The sequence below is a fragment of the Notolepis coatsorum genome, assembly GCF_963971535.1.
Source record: "Notolepis coatsorum genome assembly, chromosome: 1".
NCBI classification, from domain to species: domain Eukaryota; kingdom Metazoa; phylum Chordata; class Actinopteri; order Aulopiformes; family Paralepididae; genus Notolepis; species Notolepis coatsorum.
The window spans coordinates 319,065,772-319,082,259 of NC_140165.1; the positions used below are offsets into that span (position 1 = coordinate 319,065,772).

At 44.7% G+C, this 16,488-nt stretch overlaps 1 protein-coding gene across 1 annotated transcript in view; it reads left to right on the forward strand.

Annotated features, from left to right (window-relative positions):
• The window catches only part of LOC311226495 (D(2)-like dopamine receptor), a gene marked incomplete at both ends in the record, with an annotated part of 43,741 nt that extends 37,181 nt beyond the window's left edge, over window positions 1-6,560 (forward strand). Inside the window, 4 exons of the mRNA XM_084311920.1 lie at window positions 1,783-1,869; window positions 2,656-2,760; window positions 2,802-3,138; window positions 6,364-6,560. Of these exons, the coding sequence (XP_084168046.1) occupies window positions 1,783-1,869; window positions 2,656-2,760; window positions 2,802-3,138; window positions 6,364-6,560 (726 nt within the window). The remainder of the gene's footprint in view (window positions 1-1,782; window positions 1,870-2,655; window positions 2,761-2,801; window positions 3,139-6,363) is intronic.
• Window positions 6,561-16,488: the final 9,928 nt, after the last annotated feature.

Genomic DNA, 16,488 nt, shown 5'->3' on the forward strand with positions numbered 1-16,488 from the left:
TAACCTTCTGTAGTGTAGTAGTGAAAGGGTTAACTCCTGTAGCGTGGTAGTGAAAGTGTTAACCCTTTGTAGTGTGGTAGTGACAGGGTTAATCTTCTGTAGTGTGGTAGTGAAAGGTTAACCTCCTGTAGTGTGGTAGTGAAAGGGTTAACCTCCTGTAGTGTGGTAGTGAAAGGGTTAACCCTCCTGTAGTGTGGTAGTGAAAGTGTTAACCCTTTAGTGTGGTAGTGAAAGGGTTAACCTGCTGTAGTGTGGTAGTGAAAGGGTTAACCTCATGTAGTGTGGTAGTGAAAGGTTACCCTTCTGTAGTGTGGTAGTGAAAGGGTTAACCTCCTGTAGTGTAGTGAACGGGTTAACCTCCTGGAGTGTGGTAGTGAAAGGTTAACCTCCTGTAGTGTGGTAGTGAAAGGGTTAACCTTATGCAGCGTGGTAGTGAAAGGGTTAACATTCTGTAGTGTGGTAGTGAAAGGTTAACCTTCCGTGTTGTGTTAGTGAAAGGGTTAACATTCTGTAGTGTGGTAGTGAAAGGGTTAACCTTCTGTAGTGTGGTAGTGAAAGGGTTAACCTTCTGTAGTGTGGTAGTGAAAGGGTATCTCAAGCTCTGCCCACATCCTGTTCCTCCAATCACAACTGTTCTCTTCGACCGTTGGGGGGAGGGTGGGGCTTGAGATGAGGTCAATTACATCCCAAGGTCCTGTGCCAAGGCATCATAATACATCACAGCGTATAGTTGCGTAGGAGACCATTGATTTCTCATTGGAAACACACAATGGGTAACATTCAAGCTCACAGATTGAAAGGGCTCAATGACCCACGACACATTGTAATGTTGTTGTTCTTTAGCCTCCTATATTGACGGCTCACATCATACAGACGTTAGCTTCTCACGGGTGGGTTTGGGTTGAAAGACTCTGCAGTGATTATGATGCGGCTTAAACAACTGTTTCTCTGCTTATCGATTTGAAGAAAAAAAAATAGATCAGATCAATTGGTTCAGCAGAGGAAACCAATAAATGCTTTTCATGCAGCGACCTGTATTACTCATGGTTAGGCATGTCTTGTGTGGGTGTGTGTGTGTGCGCGCGTGTGTGTGTGTGTGTGTGTGTGTGTGTGTGTGTGTGTGTGTGTGTGTGTGTGTGTGTGTGTGTGTGTGTGTGTGTGTGTGTGTGTGTGTGTGTGAGTGTGTGTGTGTCATCTTTGACAGAGGATGTTAGTCGAACCTACACCGGGAGCCCTGCCAGTTTAGACCGGACTAGATTCGACCTCCTGACAGTTGTTGATGTTAGCAAACACCGCAACAAATCCAACAGGGAGTCTATAGTCAAAGCCTGTTCTCCAGGACTTCCACCAAAACCATCCATATGGAACCAGTCATTATCAAATGGACCTAACAATGGTGTTTCCAATAGAATCAAATAATAAACTAAGAACCTTAATTAAAGGTTCAACTTCAAATAGTTTTGGATTTACAGAATATAGCAGCATTTCCCCCAAAGGAGGAACCAAAAGCCATCTTTTTTCTTGTGTTTTACACTGAACAGATTATGTTGTGGGTTCAAAACACACTTTTTAAAGGTACTTAAAAAGTTTTTTACACTTTTACATTAGGCCAGAACTTATAGTCCTGTGAAAGTAGTCCTTTCTAAGTATAACTGCAGCATTAGACAGCTTTCTGACAGCCTCCTCCTCTGATCCCTGCTCTCCTCCTCTGATCCCCGCTCCCCTCCTCTGATCCCCGCTCCCCTCCTCTGATCCCGCTCTCCCGCTGTGTCCTCGTTTCAGGATAAGTGCACTCACCCAGAAGACGTGAGGCTCTGCGCCGTGATCGTCAAATCCAACGGGAGTTGTCCCGTCAACAAGAAAAAGGTGGTGCGTTGTCAAAAGATTATTTGCCGTTAGATCTTTTTCTCTCTTAAAAAGGTAAACGGGTGAAAAGGAGGGATTTGTTTTCCCTCTAAAGGAGTTAGCGATGCGTCGTCCTCAGAAGACATGATTTGAAAACGTTCTCCTGCTATAAACACAACAGACCCAGAATGAGTGGTAATGATGATGATGGTGATGATGCCCATGTCTCCCTCACTTTAACACTAGCACAGCCATGGAAAATTACACTAATTCCCGCCCGGGAACGGGTCAGATGAACCTGGGAGGGAGAGAAGGGAGGGAGGGGTCAATGAGGGAGGGAGGGAGGGAGAAGGAGAAAGGGAGGAAGGGAGAGAGAGAGAGAGAGGGAGAGAGGGAGGGAGAGAGAGGGAGGGAGAGGGAGGGAGAAGGAGAGAGGGAGGTAGAGAGAGGGAGGGAGGGAGAGAAAGGGAGGGGGGAGAGAAAGGGAGAGAGAGAAAGGGAGGGAGGGAGAGAGAGTGAAAGGGAGGGAGGGTCAAGGAGGGAGGGAGGTGGCCGCTCAGCAGAAATAGCTGAATTAACGTTCTTTAATTCCATTTTCCTGAAGTCATTTTGAAATGTCAGAAACCGTGCTGCAGATAAAACAGGGTACTTTTAGGAAAAAGTCATTGAGTGACAGAGAGCTGGAGCTCGACCGACGAGTGACGAGGATACATTTATTGAAAATGCCTAGTAGGGGTCATGTGTGACCCCTTGTCGGCTGTGCTATAGTGTTAAATGTCTCCGTGTTTATCTCAAACCTCCTATCCTCAGATCTTCATCAAGGAAGTAGCCGACGAAGCCGATGATGGTCTGGAGCTGGACGAGCTGAACCACGGCGGCAGCCAGAAACAGACGCAGCATCAGCACCAGTCTGCCGTCTGCGTCGTCCCGGCGACCAGCCCCCCTCCTGCCGCCAGCGCCTCCTGCCCACCAAGGTCGTCAACGGCAGCCCCACCTCCGCGCCCCCCACCCCACCTTCGCGCCCCCCACCCCCACCTCCGCCGCGCCCCCACCCCCACCCCGCCCGAGGAGGCGGCGGCGCGTCTAAAGGCGGAGAACGGAGACCCAACCGCCAAAGACCCCCCCGCCGCCCCCCGGCGGACGCGGACGCGGCACCCGTCGTGACCAGAGCCTTCCAGACGCAGGCCTTAGTAGCCAACGGGAAGACCCAGACGTCCCTGAAGACGCTGAGCAAACGGAAGATCTCCCAGCAGAAGGAGAAGAAGGCCACCCAGATGCTGGCCATCGTCTTAGGTTAGTTAGCGTGGTTCTTTTATTTTTTTTTTCTCGTCGGATTCGTTGGACGTCGTGGGTCTAGGGCTGCAACGATTAGTCGACATAATCGACGACGTCGTATCATAAAAACTCGTCGACGCAGACTTTTTGCGTCGATTAGTCGTTACATTTTTTTTATTAATTTATTCAATTATAAAAAAATTATAATTTTTATTTTTTTCACTACCTATCTTTGTGAAAGTGGCTTCTCAGCTCTGGTCCAGCCAGCTGAAGACTTCTTAGCTTAACATAACAGACCGACAGTACGTTTTGGGGAACTAATGGGATAACTGGGGTTGCAACAAAAGTGCAACTAGGGCTAAAAACACAATGAAATAAAATAATAATAAATAATAATAATAATAATAATAATAATAATAATAATAATAATAATAATAATAATAATAATAATAATAATAATAATAATAATAATAATAATAATAATAATAATAATAATAATATAATAATAATAATAATAATAATAATAATAATAATAATAATAATAATAATATAATAAAATATATCCTTCTTAGCAGACTTCTTAGCTTAACATCCCAGGGAACTAATGGGATAACTGGGGATGTTGTTTGGTCCTGACAAGAGTCTCAAAGCAACTCTGAGGTCGTGCTCAATGTCCAATCTGTTCCTCTGCTTTGTCTTCAGCTGGACAGAGCTGAGAAGCCACTTTCACAAAGATAGGTAGTGCAAAAAAATATAATAATAATAATAATAATTTTAAAAAAATTATAATTTTATTTTTTATATAATTGTTTTTAGATTAGTCGACTAATCGAGAGATTAGTCGACTACCAAAATAATCGTTAGTTGCAGCCCTACGTGGGTCACTGCGCGTCGATCGACCGCTGTGAAGGTTTCGGTGGCAGGTGTTAGATTTCAAAAGCTGCGACTTTACATTGAGACGGTGCAGTGAGTTGCGTAGGGTTTAGGGTTATAGGGGAGAATAGACTAGGTAGAATGCTTGTTTACTGTGGGGATATTGTCATACAATGGCGGGGGAAAGTGGCACTGCAAGTTGGAGAGTTGGAGTATGAATACAACCCTGGATCAGAAGATAATCAAGGCGTGTGGTGAAAATCTCCTTCATAGCTCATAAACGTATACATTTATCTAGAGATATCTTCACACGCATGTTATTAACTATGGGGATTGTGGCTGCAATACTGAATGACTCATTTCAAGAGGGAGGTTTCTAACCCTAGAAACTGCAGGAAAGGCACAATGCACATACTATTATTTAACATGTTCTCAGTGTTGAGACAACCCCTCACTCTGTAGAAACAATGCAACACAGTTGCAGGACAACCCTTCATTCTGTAGAAACAATGCAACACACAGGACAAGTTCATTTTCACCTTTTAACCTGCCCTAGTCCTGTTTTCTGAAAATCTGATTAAAAATACATACCTAAGTAAATGGAAGAATACTCCACTTCTACACGGTGGTGTAGTGGTTAACACTGTCGCCTCACAGCAAGAAGGTCCAGGGTTCGATTTCCGCTTGGGGACCAGGTTTCCATGATGCCAGTTACCCAGGTGGGGTATCTCCCACGCCTTTCTGTGTGGAGTTTGCATGTTCTCCCCGTGCTCGCAAGGGTTCCCCCCCCGATAAGATAAACCCAATGGAAAAACATGCACAACAATGGATCGCTAACGCTGTGGCGTCCTTGACGAAGACGGACAGGAGCACTTGGATTGGTCCCCTGGCGCGGCTCACGTTGACGCCTGTCTGCTCCCGGCTGCCCTTGGGGGGGAAGGATGACGGGATGGGTTAATCGCAGATACGAATTGCATGCATGCATCGCATGTGTGCCGATTGATGACCTCTCTCTCTCTCTCTCTATTTGCATGTTCTTGGTATCTAGGGACATCTATGGATCTCAGGGAATGTATTATTGTGTCTGTTAGGCTACTAGGCTTGAGTCAATTGTGATGAAACAAAGGATAATATAAATTGTGATTTTCTTTGCATCTTTGACAGTGAATAACACCATGCTAAAAATGACCAGACATGAAAAACTGAGCTTGTTCAGCACCGGCCTTGAGATCACGTGTACAAAAAAAATCTAAGCAAATTAATAAAGGAAGATGATTAAACCGAAGGTTTTGTAGATGCAGTACTGAATTCTGCCATCCGGACACATGCAATTTGAAATATTATTATAGAATATAGAATATAGAATAGCATGCCTATAAATTACCTCATTATAGCCAAGTTGCACATATATGGATCGGGCCAAATCTTCTCTTTCCAATGGCAGAGTTCAATCTCCAGGCGTGCAGCAAGAACCGTGAATGAAATCTACTGTAAATACAGTTATTTTCTATTATGGAGACTGGACTGCCATTTTCTGCTCAACGTTCACAGAAAGGTAGAAAAACTAACTGCGTTCTAATTTAATGTTTTACCTCCCCTCCCCCCTCCCTCTCTCCCCCTCTCTCTCTCCCTCTCCCCTCTCTCCCCACCCCTCTCTCCCCCTCCCCCCTCTCTCTCTCCCCCTCCCCCCCTCTCCCCCCCCTCTCTCTCCCCCTCCCCCCTCTCCCCCCGCCCCCTCTCTCCCCCTCCCCCCTCTTTCTCCCCCCTCCCCCCTCTCTTCCCCCCTCTCCTCCCCTCCCCATCTCTTCCCCCCTCTCTCCCCCTCCCCCCTCTCTCTCTCTCTCTCTCCCTAACTGCGTTCTAATTTATTTTTTAACCTTCCCCCCCTCCCTCCTCTCCCCCATCTCCTCCCCACCCCTCTCTCCCCTCCCCCTCTCCCTCTCTCTCCCCTCTCCCCTCCCTCTCCCCCCGCCCCTCTCTCTCCCCTCCCCTCTCTTCCCCCTCTCCCCCTCCCCCCTCCCCCGCCCCTCTCTCTCCCCCTCCCCCCTCTCTTCCCTCTCTCTCTCCCCCTCTCTCCCCCCTCCTCCCCTCCCTCTCTCCCGCCCCCCTCTCTCTCCCTCCCCCCCTCTCCCCCTCTCCCCCTCCCCCCTCTCCCCCCTCTCCCCCCGCCCCCTCTCTCCCCCTCTCTCTCCCCTCTCCCTCCCTCCCCCTCCCCCCCCCTCCCCTCTCCCCCTCCCCCCTCCCTCTCCCCTCTCTCCCCCTCTCCTCCCTCCCCCTCCCCTCTCCCCCGCCCCCTATCTCTCCCCCTCCCCCCTCTCTCTCTCTCCCTCCCCCTCTCTCCCCCCCTCCCCCCCCCTCCCTCTCTCTCAGGTGTCTTCATCATCTGCTGGCTGCCGTTCTTCATCACTCACATCCTGAACACGCACTGCGGTAGCTGCAGGGTCCCGGCGGAGCTGTACAACGCCTTCACCTGGCTGGGCTACGTCAACAGCGCCATCAACCCCATCATCTACACCACCTTCAACGTGGAGTTCCGGAAGGCCTTCATCAAGATCCTGCACTGCTGAGGGTCAGAGGGCAGAGGTCAGAGGTCAGACACTGAGAGGAGGCGGAGAGAGAGAGAGAGAGAGAGAGAGAGAGAGAGAGAGAGAGAGAGAGAGAGCGTCCTCCCGGAGGAAGAAGAACAACAACAACAAACCTCACGCTGTCCACGAGCCACCGGGAGCGCTGCTGGGAGACATGGAGGGACTGGGGATAGACTGGGGACGGACTGGGGACAGACTGGGACAGACTGGGGCCTGAGCCAACGTTCGAACCTTCGTTCGTTACATTGGCATTCGAATTCTAAATCAACATTAGAATTTTTTTTTATTTGTACTTTTTAATATGTTTTTCTATTCATTCTGTTTAAACCAATGGGGTTTTCTTCACAGTTGCAGATAAAGATTAGGCTACACTAATATTATTATAGTATTAAAAGAAACTGATGAGTTATATTCATTAAAGAAAGTTGATTTAATTGATTTAGTTGGGCTGGGGCTTCTCCCTGGGCTGGGTCTGGGGCTGAAAGTTGACTTAATTGACTTAATTAAATAATTTAATCAGATTAATCACTTTATTCAAATTGAGGATTTAGTTTGAGGATATAAAAATGTTAAAAATAAATTAAATTAAATAAAAAAAAACATTTCATTAAAAACGAAGGTTCGAACGTGCGTTCGAAAAACCCTGACGAAGTTCGAATCCCAAAAACAGGCTTCGGGGAAACAGCCTTATGACAGACTAGTGACAGACTGCTGACAGACGGAGGGGACAGACGGACAGACGTCTCTCTTGATGAACTCACGCTCTCCTGAATTATCACTGAATGTAAATCGAGAACTAACGTCTGTATCAACGAGCTATTTCTGGGAGAGATAAAAAACTAATGTAATATTATTGCTCTCAAAAATCATTGTGCTTATCATGTATGGAGCCATATGTGTACAGAACACACACACATACACACGCACACACACACACGCACACACACACAACAGCAAAATACTATTCGTTCTGTGTCCGACTGTCTGTGTCGTGTTTTTGATGACGACATCAGTGTTCATTACAGTATTAAACCCGATAGATATTTGAGCTCTTTGTGCTTTGAATTTACCACTGATTGGAATGTTTATTAGAGAATACAAAATGATTTACAGTAAATTATTATATCATGTGGAGAATAGCTACTATTTTATTATAAATTGGATATGGGTATATAACTATTATTATCTTTATTATTATTATTATTATTATTATTATTATTATTATTATTATTATTATTATTATTATTATTATTATTATTATTATTATTATTATTATTATTATTATTATTATTATTATTATTATTATTATTATTATTATTATTATTATTATTATTATATTATTATTATTATATTATTATTATTATTATTATTATTATTATTATTCGCTGTACATGCTTTTTCTAAACACATTAACTGTGATTATTATAATGGCTGCCTGCAATGAAAAATGTGACGCATGCTGCAGCGCCTTGACTTCTAATGAAATGTATGTTTATTATAACAAAAGAATAACAAAAGAGAAGTCCAATAAATGAAGTTATGAGACACAGAATGTTTTTACTTACTGCTCTGTGTGTGGAGACATGCACGCACGCACGCACACACACACGCACACACACACACACACACGCACACACACACACACACACACACACACACACACACACACGCGCACGCACGCACGCACGCACACACACACACACACAGAGGGGTGGGGTTGGATTTAAATCGAATTAAAATGTCAATAATTACCAAGCTCTTGATTTTTAACCCATGATAAAGATCTCTCACACAAAACAACCAGGCTACTGCTCTACTGCTGGTGTGAACAACCAGGCTACTGCTCTACTGCTGGTGTGAACAACCAGGCTACTGCTCTACTGCTGGTGTGACAAACCAGACTACTGCTCTACTGCTGGTGTGACAACCAGACTACTGCTCTACTGCTGGTGTGAACAACCAGGCTATTGCTCTACTGCTTGGTGTGAACAACCAGGCTACTGCTCTACTGCTGGTGTGAACAACCAGGCTACTTCTCTACTGCTGGTGTGAACAACCAGACTACTGCTCTACTGCTGGTGTGAACAACCAGACTACTGCTCTACTGCTGGTGTGAACAACCAGGTTACTGCTCTACTGCTGGTGTGAACAACCAGACTACTGCTCTACTACTGGTGTGAACAACCAGACTACTGTTCTACTACTGGTGCGAACAACCAGGCTACTGCTCTACTGCTGGTGTGAACAACCAGACTACTGTACCTCCCACCTCTTGCAGAGACAAGTCGCATTTCTTTCCTCTCTCCCTAGGCCTTCAAGGCCGTTCCTACCGCCGCCTCTACTACTCCATGGAGCCCGACGCTGCTATGCCCTGCTTCGTGCCGGTGGCCGGACTATACTCAAATCAACTCTAAATGGATCTAATCAGTGGATTGCATATTTTCTTCAAGAAGCAGAATAAGGCTAACCCTCTCTGCCTATTGGGACATCATAATCGGATTACCAACTTGAAGACGTGGTCATTTTTGGATTATCGAAGCTTTTGGACTGCAATAAGAAGATTTTGGATCTGTTTACCGCGCACAGGATCTACCAAAATGAACTGATAAGACACTTGGACACTTGGACTAATAATGCATTCAGTCATTTGGACGGAGTTGTTAAAACTCACTCCACTCAAATCAATATAGTTATATTCCACTCTATTCAAATCAAATTTAAAGGGACGTGGCTGGGATAAATTGTGCCAGTCAGTCAGCCAAAACAAATTCTTGGACCAAGGTCGAACCGAGAGCTCTGGAGTCGAAGGTCCTCTGGGAGATAAGAGTGGCGAGCGGCGTCCCACACCCCCAATCCCTAGTCCCACCCCCCCCCCCCCCTTCCTCTGCATTGGCGCTGCACTGTTGGCTGCCTCGTGTGAGGGAGACCACCCCCACCCAGGACTTGGCTTGTGCACTCCCCCCCACCTTCCCCCCCCTCCCACTCCCCCCCCCCCCCCCTACAGCCCTGTAACAACCCCAACCCACTCCCCCCTCCTTCCGTAAATGGCGCTGCCTATGACGGCTGCCAGTCTGTTTGCGGTGGTGAATATGCATATGTTTGTCTCAAGGCTCTGTACCATTATTACTATCTAAAATGTAATAATTGTGGAATATTACTGTAATGAGCTGTATGTGTATGATCCAAGCGTCCTATGATCCTCATATGAGCATAACAGAAAAAAGCATTCCATGTGAAGGTATTCTGTATCTTTGCATGTCAACTAATAAAGAAACTTGAACTACTGCTCTACTGCTGGTGTGAACAACCAGGCTACTGCTCTACTGCTGGTGTGAACAACCAGACTACTGCTCTACTGCTGGTGTGAACAACCAGACTACTGCTCTACTGCTGGTGTGAACAACCAGACTACTGCTCTACTGCTGGTGTGAACAACCAGGCTACTGCTCTACTGCTGGTGTGAACAACCAGACTACTGCTCTACTGCTGGTGTGAACAACCAGACTACTGCTCTACTGCTGGTGTGAACAACCAGGCTAGCGCTCTACTGCTGGTGTGAACAACCAGACTACTGCTCTACTGCTGGTGTGAACAACCAGGCTACTGCTCTACTGCTGGTGTGAACAACCAGTCTACTGCTCTACTGCTGGTGTGAACAACCAGACTACTGCTCTACTGCTGGTGTGAACAACCAGTCTACTGCTCTACTGCTGGTGTGAACAACCAGGCTACTGCTCTACTGCTGGTGTGAACAACCAGGCTACTGCTCTACTGCTGGTGTGAACAACCAGACTACTGCTCTACTGCTGGTGTGAACAACCAGACTACTGCTCTACTGCTGGTGTGAACAACCAGTCTACTGCTCTACTGCTGTTGTGAACAACCAGGCTACTGCTCTACTGCTGGTGTGAACAACCAGGCTACTGCTCTACTGCTGGTGTGAACAACCAGACTACTGCTCTACTGCTGGTGTGAACAACCAGACTACTGCTCTACTGCTGGTGTGAACAACCAGACTACTGCTCTACTGCTGGTGTGAACAACCAGACTACTGCTCTACTGCTGGTGTGAACAACCAGACTACTGCTCTACTGCTGGTGTGAACAACCAGGCTACTGCTCTACTGCTGGTGTGAACAACCAGGCTACTGCTCTACTGCTGGTGTGAACAACCAGACGACTGCTCTACTGCTGGTGTGAACAACCAGGCTACTGCTCTACTGCTGGTGTGAACAACCAGACTACTGCTCTACTGCTGGTGTGAACAACCAGACTACTGCTCTACTGCTGGTGTGAACAACCACTGCTCTACCGCTGGTGTGAACAACCAGACTACTGCTCTACTGCTGGTGTGAACAACCAGACTACTGCTCTACTGCTGGTGTGAACAACCAGGCTACTGCTCTACTGCTGGTATGAACAACCAGAATACTGCTCTACTGCTGGTGTGAACAACCAGACTACTGCTCTACTGCTGGTGTGAACAACCAGACTACTGCTCTACTGCTGGTGTGAACAACCAGACTACTGCTCTACTGCTGGTGTGAACAACCAGACTACTGCTCTACTGCTGGTGTGAACAACCAGACGACTGCTCTACTGCTGGTGTGAACAACCAGGCTACTGCTCTACTGCTGGTGTGAACAACCAGACTACTGCTCTACTGCTGGTGTGAACAACCAGACTACTGCTCTACTGCTGGTGTGAACAACCACTGCTCTACCGCTGGTGTGAACAACCAGACTACTGCTCTACTGCTGGTGTGAACAACCAGACTACTGCTCTACTGCTGGTGTGAACAACCAGGCTACTGCTCTACTGCTGGTATGAACAACCAGAATACTGCTCTACTGCTGGTGTGAACAACCAGACTACTGCTCTACTGCTGGTGTGAACAACCAGACTACTGCTCTACTGCTGGTGTGAACAACCAGACTACTGCTCTACTGCTGGTGTGAACAACCAGACTACTGCTCTACTGCTGGTGTGAACAACCAGTCTGGCTAGTGGAGACAAGGCCACAGCATGGCTAAACCCTGGCTAGTGGAGACGAGGCCACAGCACGGCTAAACCCTGGCTAGTGGAGACGAGGCCACAGCATGGCTAAACCCTGGCTTGTGGAGACAAGGCCACAGCACGGCTAAACCCTGGCTAGTGGAGACGAGGCCACAGCACGGCTAAACCCTGGCTAGTGGAGACGAGGCCACTGAATCAAATCAAATCCAATTTATTTCTAAGGCCCGACAACACAGGTTAATGTCCCCATGGGCCGGACACATCTTCTTTAAACAAGTCAAGAAGAAACATCCCAATAAATCAAGAACAAAACAAAAACATCTTGAAGTCCAAAACATTTTAAATAAATAAAATAAATGAATGCAACACTTCCAGACTCACTAAAAACGAGCAATAGGAAAAAAATGCACCACAGGCAGTGTCGTGGAGAGAAACCTTAGAAGGGCCGTTCAAGGGGGGATCTCCCTTCTTAGATGTCGGTGATAGTAGTGTTGGCTAAACCCTGGCTAGTGGAGACGAGGCCACAGCACGGCTGAACCCTGGCTAGTGGAGACGAGGCCACAGCACGGCTGAACCCTGGCTAGTGGAGACGAGGCCACAGCACGGCTAAACCCTGGCTAGTGGAGACAAGGCCACAGCACGGCTGAACCCTGGCTAGTGGAGACGAGGCCACAGCACGGCTAAACTCTGGCTAGTGGAGACGAGGCACTAAAAGATGGGATAGCTATCAGAGAGATAAAAAGCAAATATACTGTAAATGCAACAGAGACAAATTGGCGCCGGATTCAAATGATATCTTTCATTGAGACACATCAGGGCCACAAGTGTAAATGGATACACACGTGTCACGATCACGTTACTGTCAGCCCACCCAAGAAAAGTGATTTAGCTGGGGAAGATATAATTGGATTCTGAAGATGAAGATGCATTGATATGGCCAGGTGTACATGAAATGTGAATTGTAATGTATCTGGATAATAATCCGGATAAGAGACACATGAAATGACAAAGTGTAAACGGGGCCTATGTGTGTCTTATTTACAGTGTTCATAAAAAATTCACATTTTGAATACTAAGGCCCCTTAACACGTAGGACGACAGCTATAAAGACTACGATATAATTATAAAAATGTTAGAATTGTTATTTTATTTACTGTAAAATGTCCTCTCACCACAACGATGAAACCGCCAAAATGTTTTAGTGTGTATGCTTGGTTATAGTGTTAGTATCAGGGGTGTAAAAAGTACCCAGAAAGTATACTTAAGTGAAAGTATGGGTACCGTCTCAAAATCTTACTCAAGTAAAAGTAAAACAGTATCTTGCTAAAAACACACTTGAGTAAAAGTAAAAAAAAAGTTTCTGCTTTTAAATGTACTTAAGTACTAAAAAGTAAAAGTAAAAACATTTTTTCTGACTGTCTATTCTTCTGATAGCAGGTGTTTAATCAAAGATCCCCGCTTTCTAGTCTTGCACAAGGACCAATCAGCATGGGGTATGGGCGGGTTCATTTTCCATTGATGGGGATTTGATTGGCTGTTTTTAAATAAAGTGCGGCCGAAGGATTAATAACGTTAACGGAGTGGAGTGAAAATAGAACTCTTATCTTATCTTAAGATAGAATAGAGTGAAAATAGAACTCTTGTCTTAAGATAGAATGGGGTGACAATAGAACTCTTATCGTATCTTAATAGAATGGAGTGAAAATAGAACTCTTATCTTAAGATAGAATGGAGTGAAAATAGAACTCTTATCGTATCTTTTAAGATAGAATGGAGTGAAAATAGAACTTGTATCTTATCTTAAGATAGAATGGAGTGAAAATAGAACTCGTATCTTATCTTAAGATAGAATGGAGTGAAAATAGAACTCGTATCTTATCTTAAGATAGAATGGAGTGAAAATAGAACTTGTATCTTATCTTAAGATAGAATGGGGTGAAAATCGAGAGCTAACCAGTTTATTCATATCTGGCAGATTTGAGCGGTTATGATTGTATGGCAGCTCTATGGATCACGCTGTCGGTCGGTCGGTTGGTTGGTTGGTTGGTTGGTTCGGGGGCGACAGTGGCTCAGGAGGTAGAGCACAGTCGTCTGGTAATCGGAAGGTTCCCGGTTCCATTCCGGCTCCTCCCGGGGGGTGGCGTGTCGAAGTGTCCTTGAGCAAGACACTTAACCCCCCTAACTGCTCCCGATGAGCAGGTCGCCACCTCGCACGGTCGCTCTCGCCTCCGCCGTCGGTGTGTGTGGACGTGTGCGTGAACGGGTGAAAGTGAGGAACAAATTGTAAAGCGCTTTGGATAACAGCTGCTGATAACAGGTGTGTGGAGTGAAGTTGTGGAATAATTTACCCGATTACATCAAACTGAGTAAACATGTGGCACAATTTAAAAAGCAGTTTAAAAAAATACACATTAGAAAAATACAGAAATTAGTAGTGAGGATAAACAAAATGATGTTATATTGTGTATGTAGTGATGTACTATATTCACTGCTGTCAAGTGAATCATGTTTTCTATTGTAAACTTTTAATATAAGTAAAAATAATATTCTATATTGTAATATACTAAATTATGTAAATTCTAGTAATATTAATGGAAGAACAAATACAAATGTAAGGGGGTAGGGATCAATAAGCTAAGCTTCCCTCTACTCCTTTTTTTGGACATGTCTGCCAACCAATTCCTGTTTTTTTTTTGTTCTTTTTTTTTTAAATGTTTCTTTTTTCTTTAAGGATTTTTTTAATTTGTTGTTATGATTGTTTGGTCTGACGGATCAAGACACTGTGAGTTGGTTGAAGAAATAAGAAGAATAACATGTCCAAGAAATAAACTTTTCATTCATTCATTCATTCATTCATTCATTCATTCATTCATTCATTCATTCATTCATTCATTCATTCATTCATTCATTCATTCATTCATTCATTCATTCATATAAATGCACCGTGTCCAGCTCTTTGGGGAGAGCTGTGAGCTCGACACACAGAGAACTCTTAATCCTGCTTTATCAATGACATGATCGCTGGGAGCAAGGTGACAACTAACACACCAACTACACAACTACACACCACCGTGTTGAAGTCAAATCAATCAATGACATGTCAGGCTACACACCAGATAGTCCTCTAAGGAAGAGGTGTACAGATAATAGCGGGAACCCTTACCAGGAGGCAGTCAGTATGGAGACACAGGTTTCACAGAGACACAGAGACTGACCACCAAATAAAGTACTTTATTGATCCCGAGGGAAATTCAGTACCACAGATCGCTCACAATAAACATTTAGGTAGTAAAAAAATAATAATAAGAAATAAGAATACACTGTCAAATATATACCTTCTAGAATATGTATATACATTCTAAAATATACAGTCGTACAGTAAAATGTCCAGTAAAATGTAAAATATACAGGAAGATCCCAGCAACATCTATGCTAAAATCTATATGTTTGTATGTTTTGCAGATGTGTTTGTCAACAACCTCGTTGTGGGGGGGATGGGGTGGGAATGAGGGAGGGGAAGGGGAAATGAAAGGGAAAAAAAGAAAAAAATATGGAAAATGTACAATATTTACAACTGAAATGTTCAATAATTTTTTTCCTGTAATAAAGAAATTAAAAAAAATATATATATACAGGAAGATATACAGGGATGTATACAAAAAAAAACTGCAGTGCAGAGAAAATGGCATTGATATTGTTCCTCTGTGCTCAGTGAGACAGTGAGGTGTGAGTCCACACGACACACAAGCTGAACACGACCGACGGAACACTGATTTACTCTGTGACCTACCTACTACTGTACATACCTTCATTATGGATTCATCTGCTCCCAGTAGGAATACAGAATAGACTTTTAAAATATTCACGGACAAAAGACCCGTCATATTCTGCACCCTTCTTACTGACAGTGATCTATATGTATTTATGTATGTTCCTTCCTTCCTGTTATATATGGATCCTGTCGGACATATCTAATGTTAATCCAAATATTCCAACCCTATGGGAGGATATTCTATGCCGACTCCCTGGATGAACACCGGTCATATAATACTGTGGAAATATGTCAGAGAGAGGCTCTTTCTCATAGTGAGAGGTCTATAGTGAGAGGTCTATAGTGAGATGTCTATAGTGAGAGGTCTATAGTGAGAGGTCTATAGTGAGAGAGTCTATAGTGAGAGGTCTATAGTGAGAGGTCTATAGTGAGAGAGTATAGTGAGAGGTATATAGGGAGAGTCTAGAGTGAGAGAGTCTATAGTGAGAGGTCTATAGTGAGATAGTCTATAGTGAGAGGTCTTTAGTGAGAGAGTCTATAGTGAGAGAGTCTATAGTGAGAGAGTCTATAGTGAGAGAGTCTATAGTGAGAGAGGTCTATAGTGAGAGAGTCTATAGAGAGAGGTCTATAGTGAGAGTCTATAGTGAGAGAGTCTATAGTGAGAGAGTCTATAGTGAGAGGTCCATAGTGAGAGGTCTATAGTGAGAGGTCTATAGAGAGAGGTCTATAGTGAGAGAGTCTATAGTGAGAGGTCTATAGTGAGAGAGTCTATAGTGAGAGGTCTATAGTGAGAGAGTCTATAGTGAGAGGTCTATAGTGAGAGAGTCTATAGTGAGAGGTCTATAGTGAGAGAGTCTATAGAGAGAGGTCTATAGTGAGAGGTCTATAGTGAGAGGTCTATAGTGAGAGAGTCTATAGTGAGAGGTCTATAGTGAGAGAGTCTATAGTGAGAGGTCTATAGTGAGAGAGTCTATAGTGAGAGAGTCTATAGTGAGAGGGTCTATAGTGAGAGAGTCTATAGTGAGAGTCTATAGTGAGAGGTCTATAGTGAGAGGTCTATAGTGAGAGGTCTATAGTGAGAGGTCTATAGTGAGAGGTCTATAGTGAGAGGTCTATAGTGAGA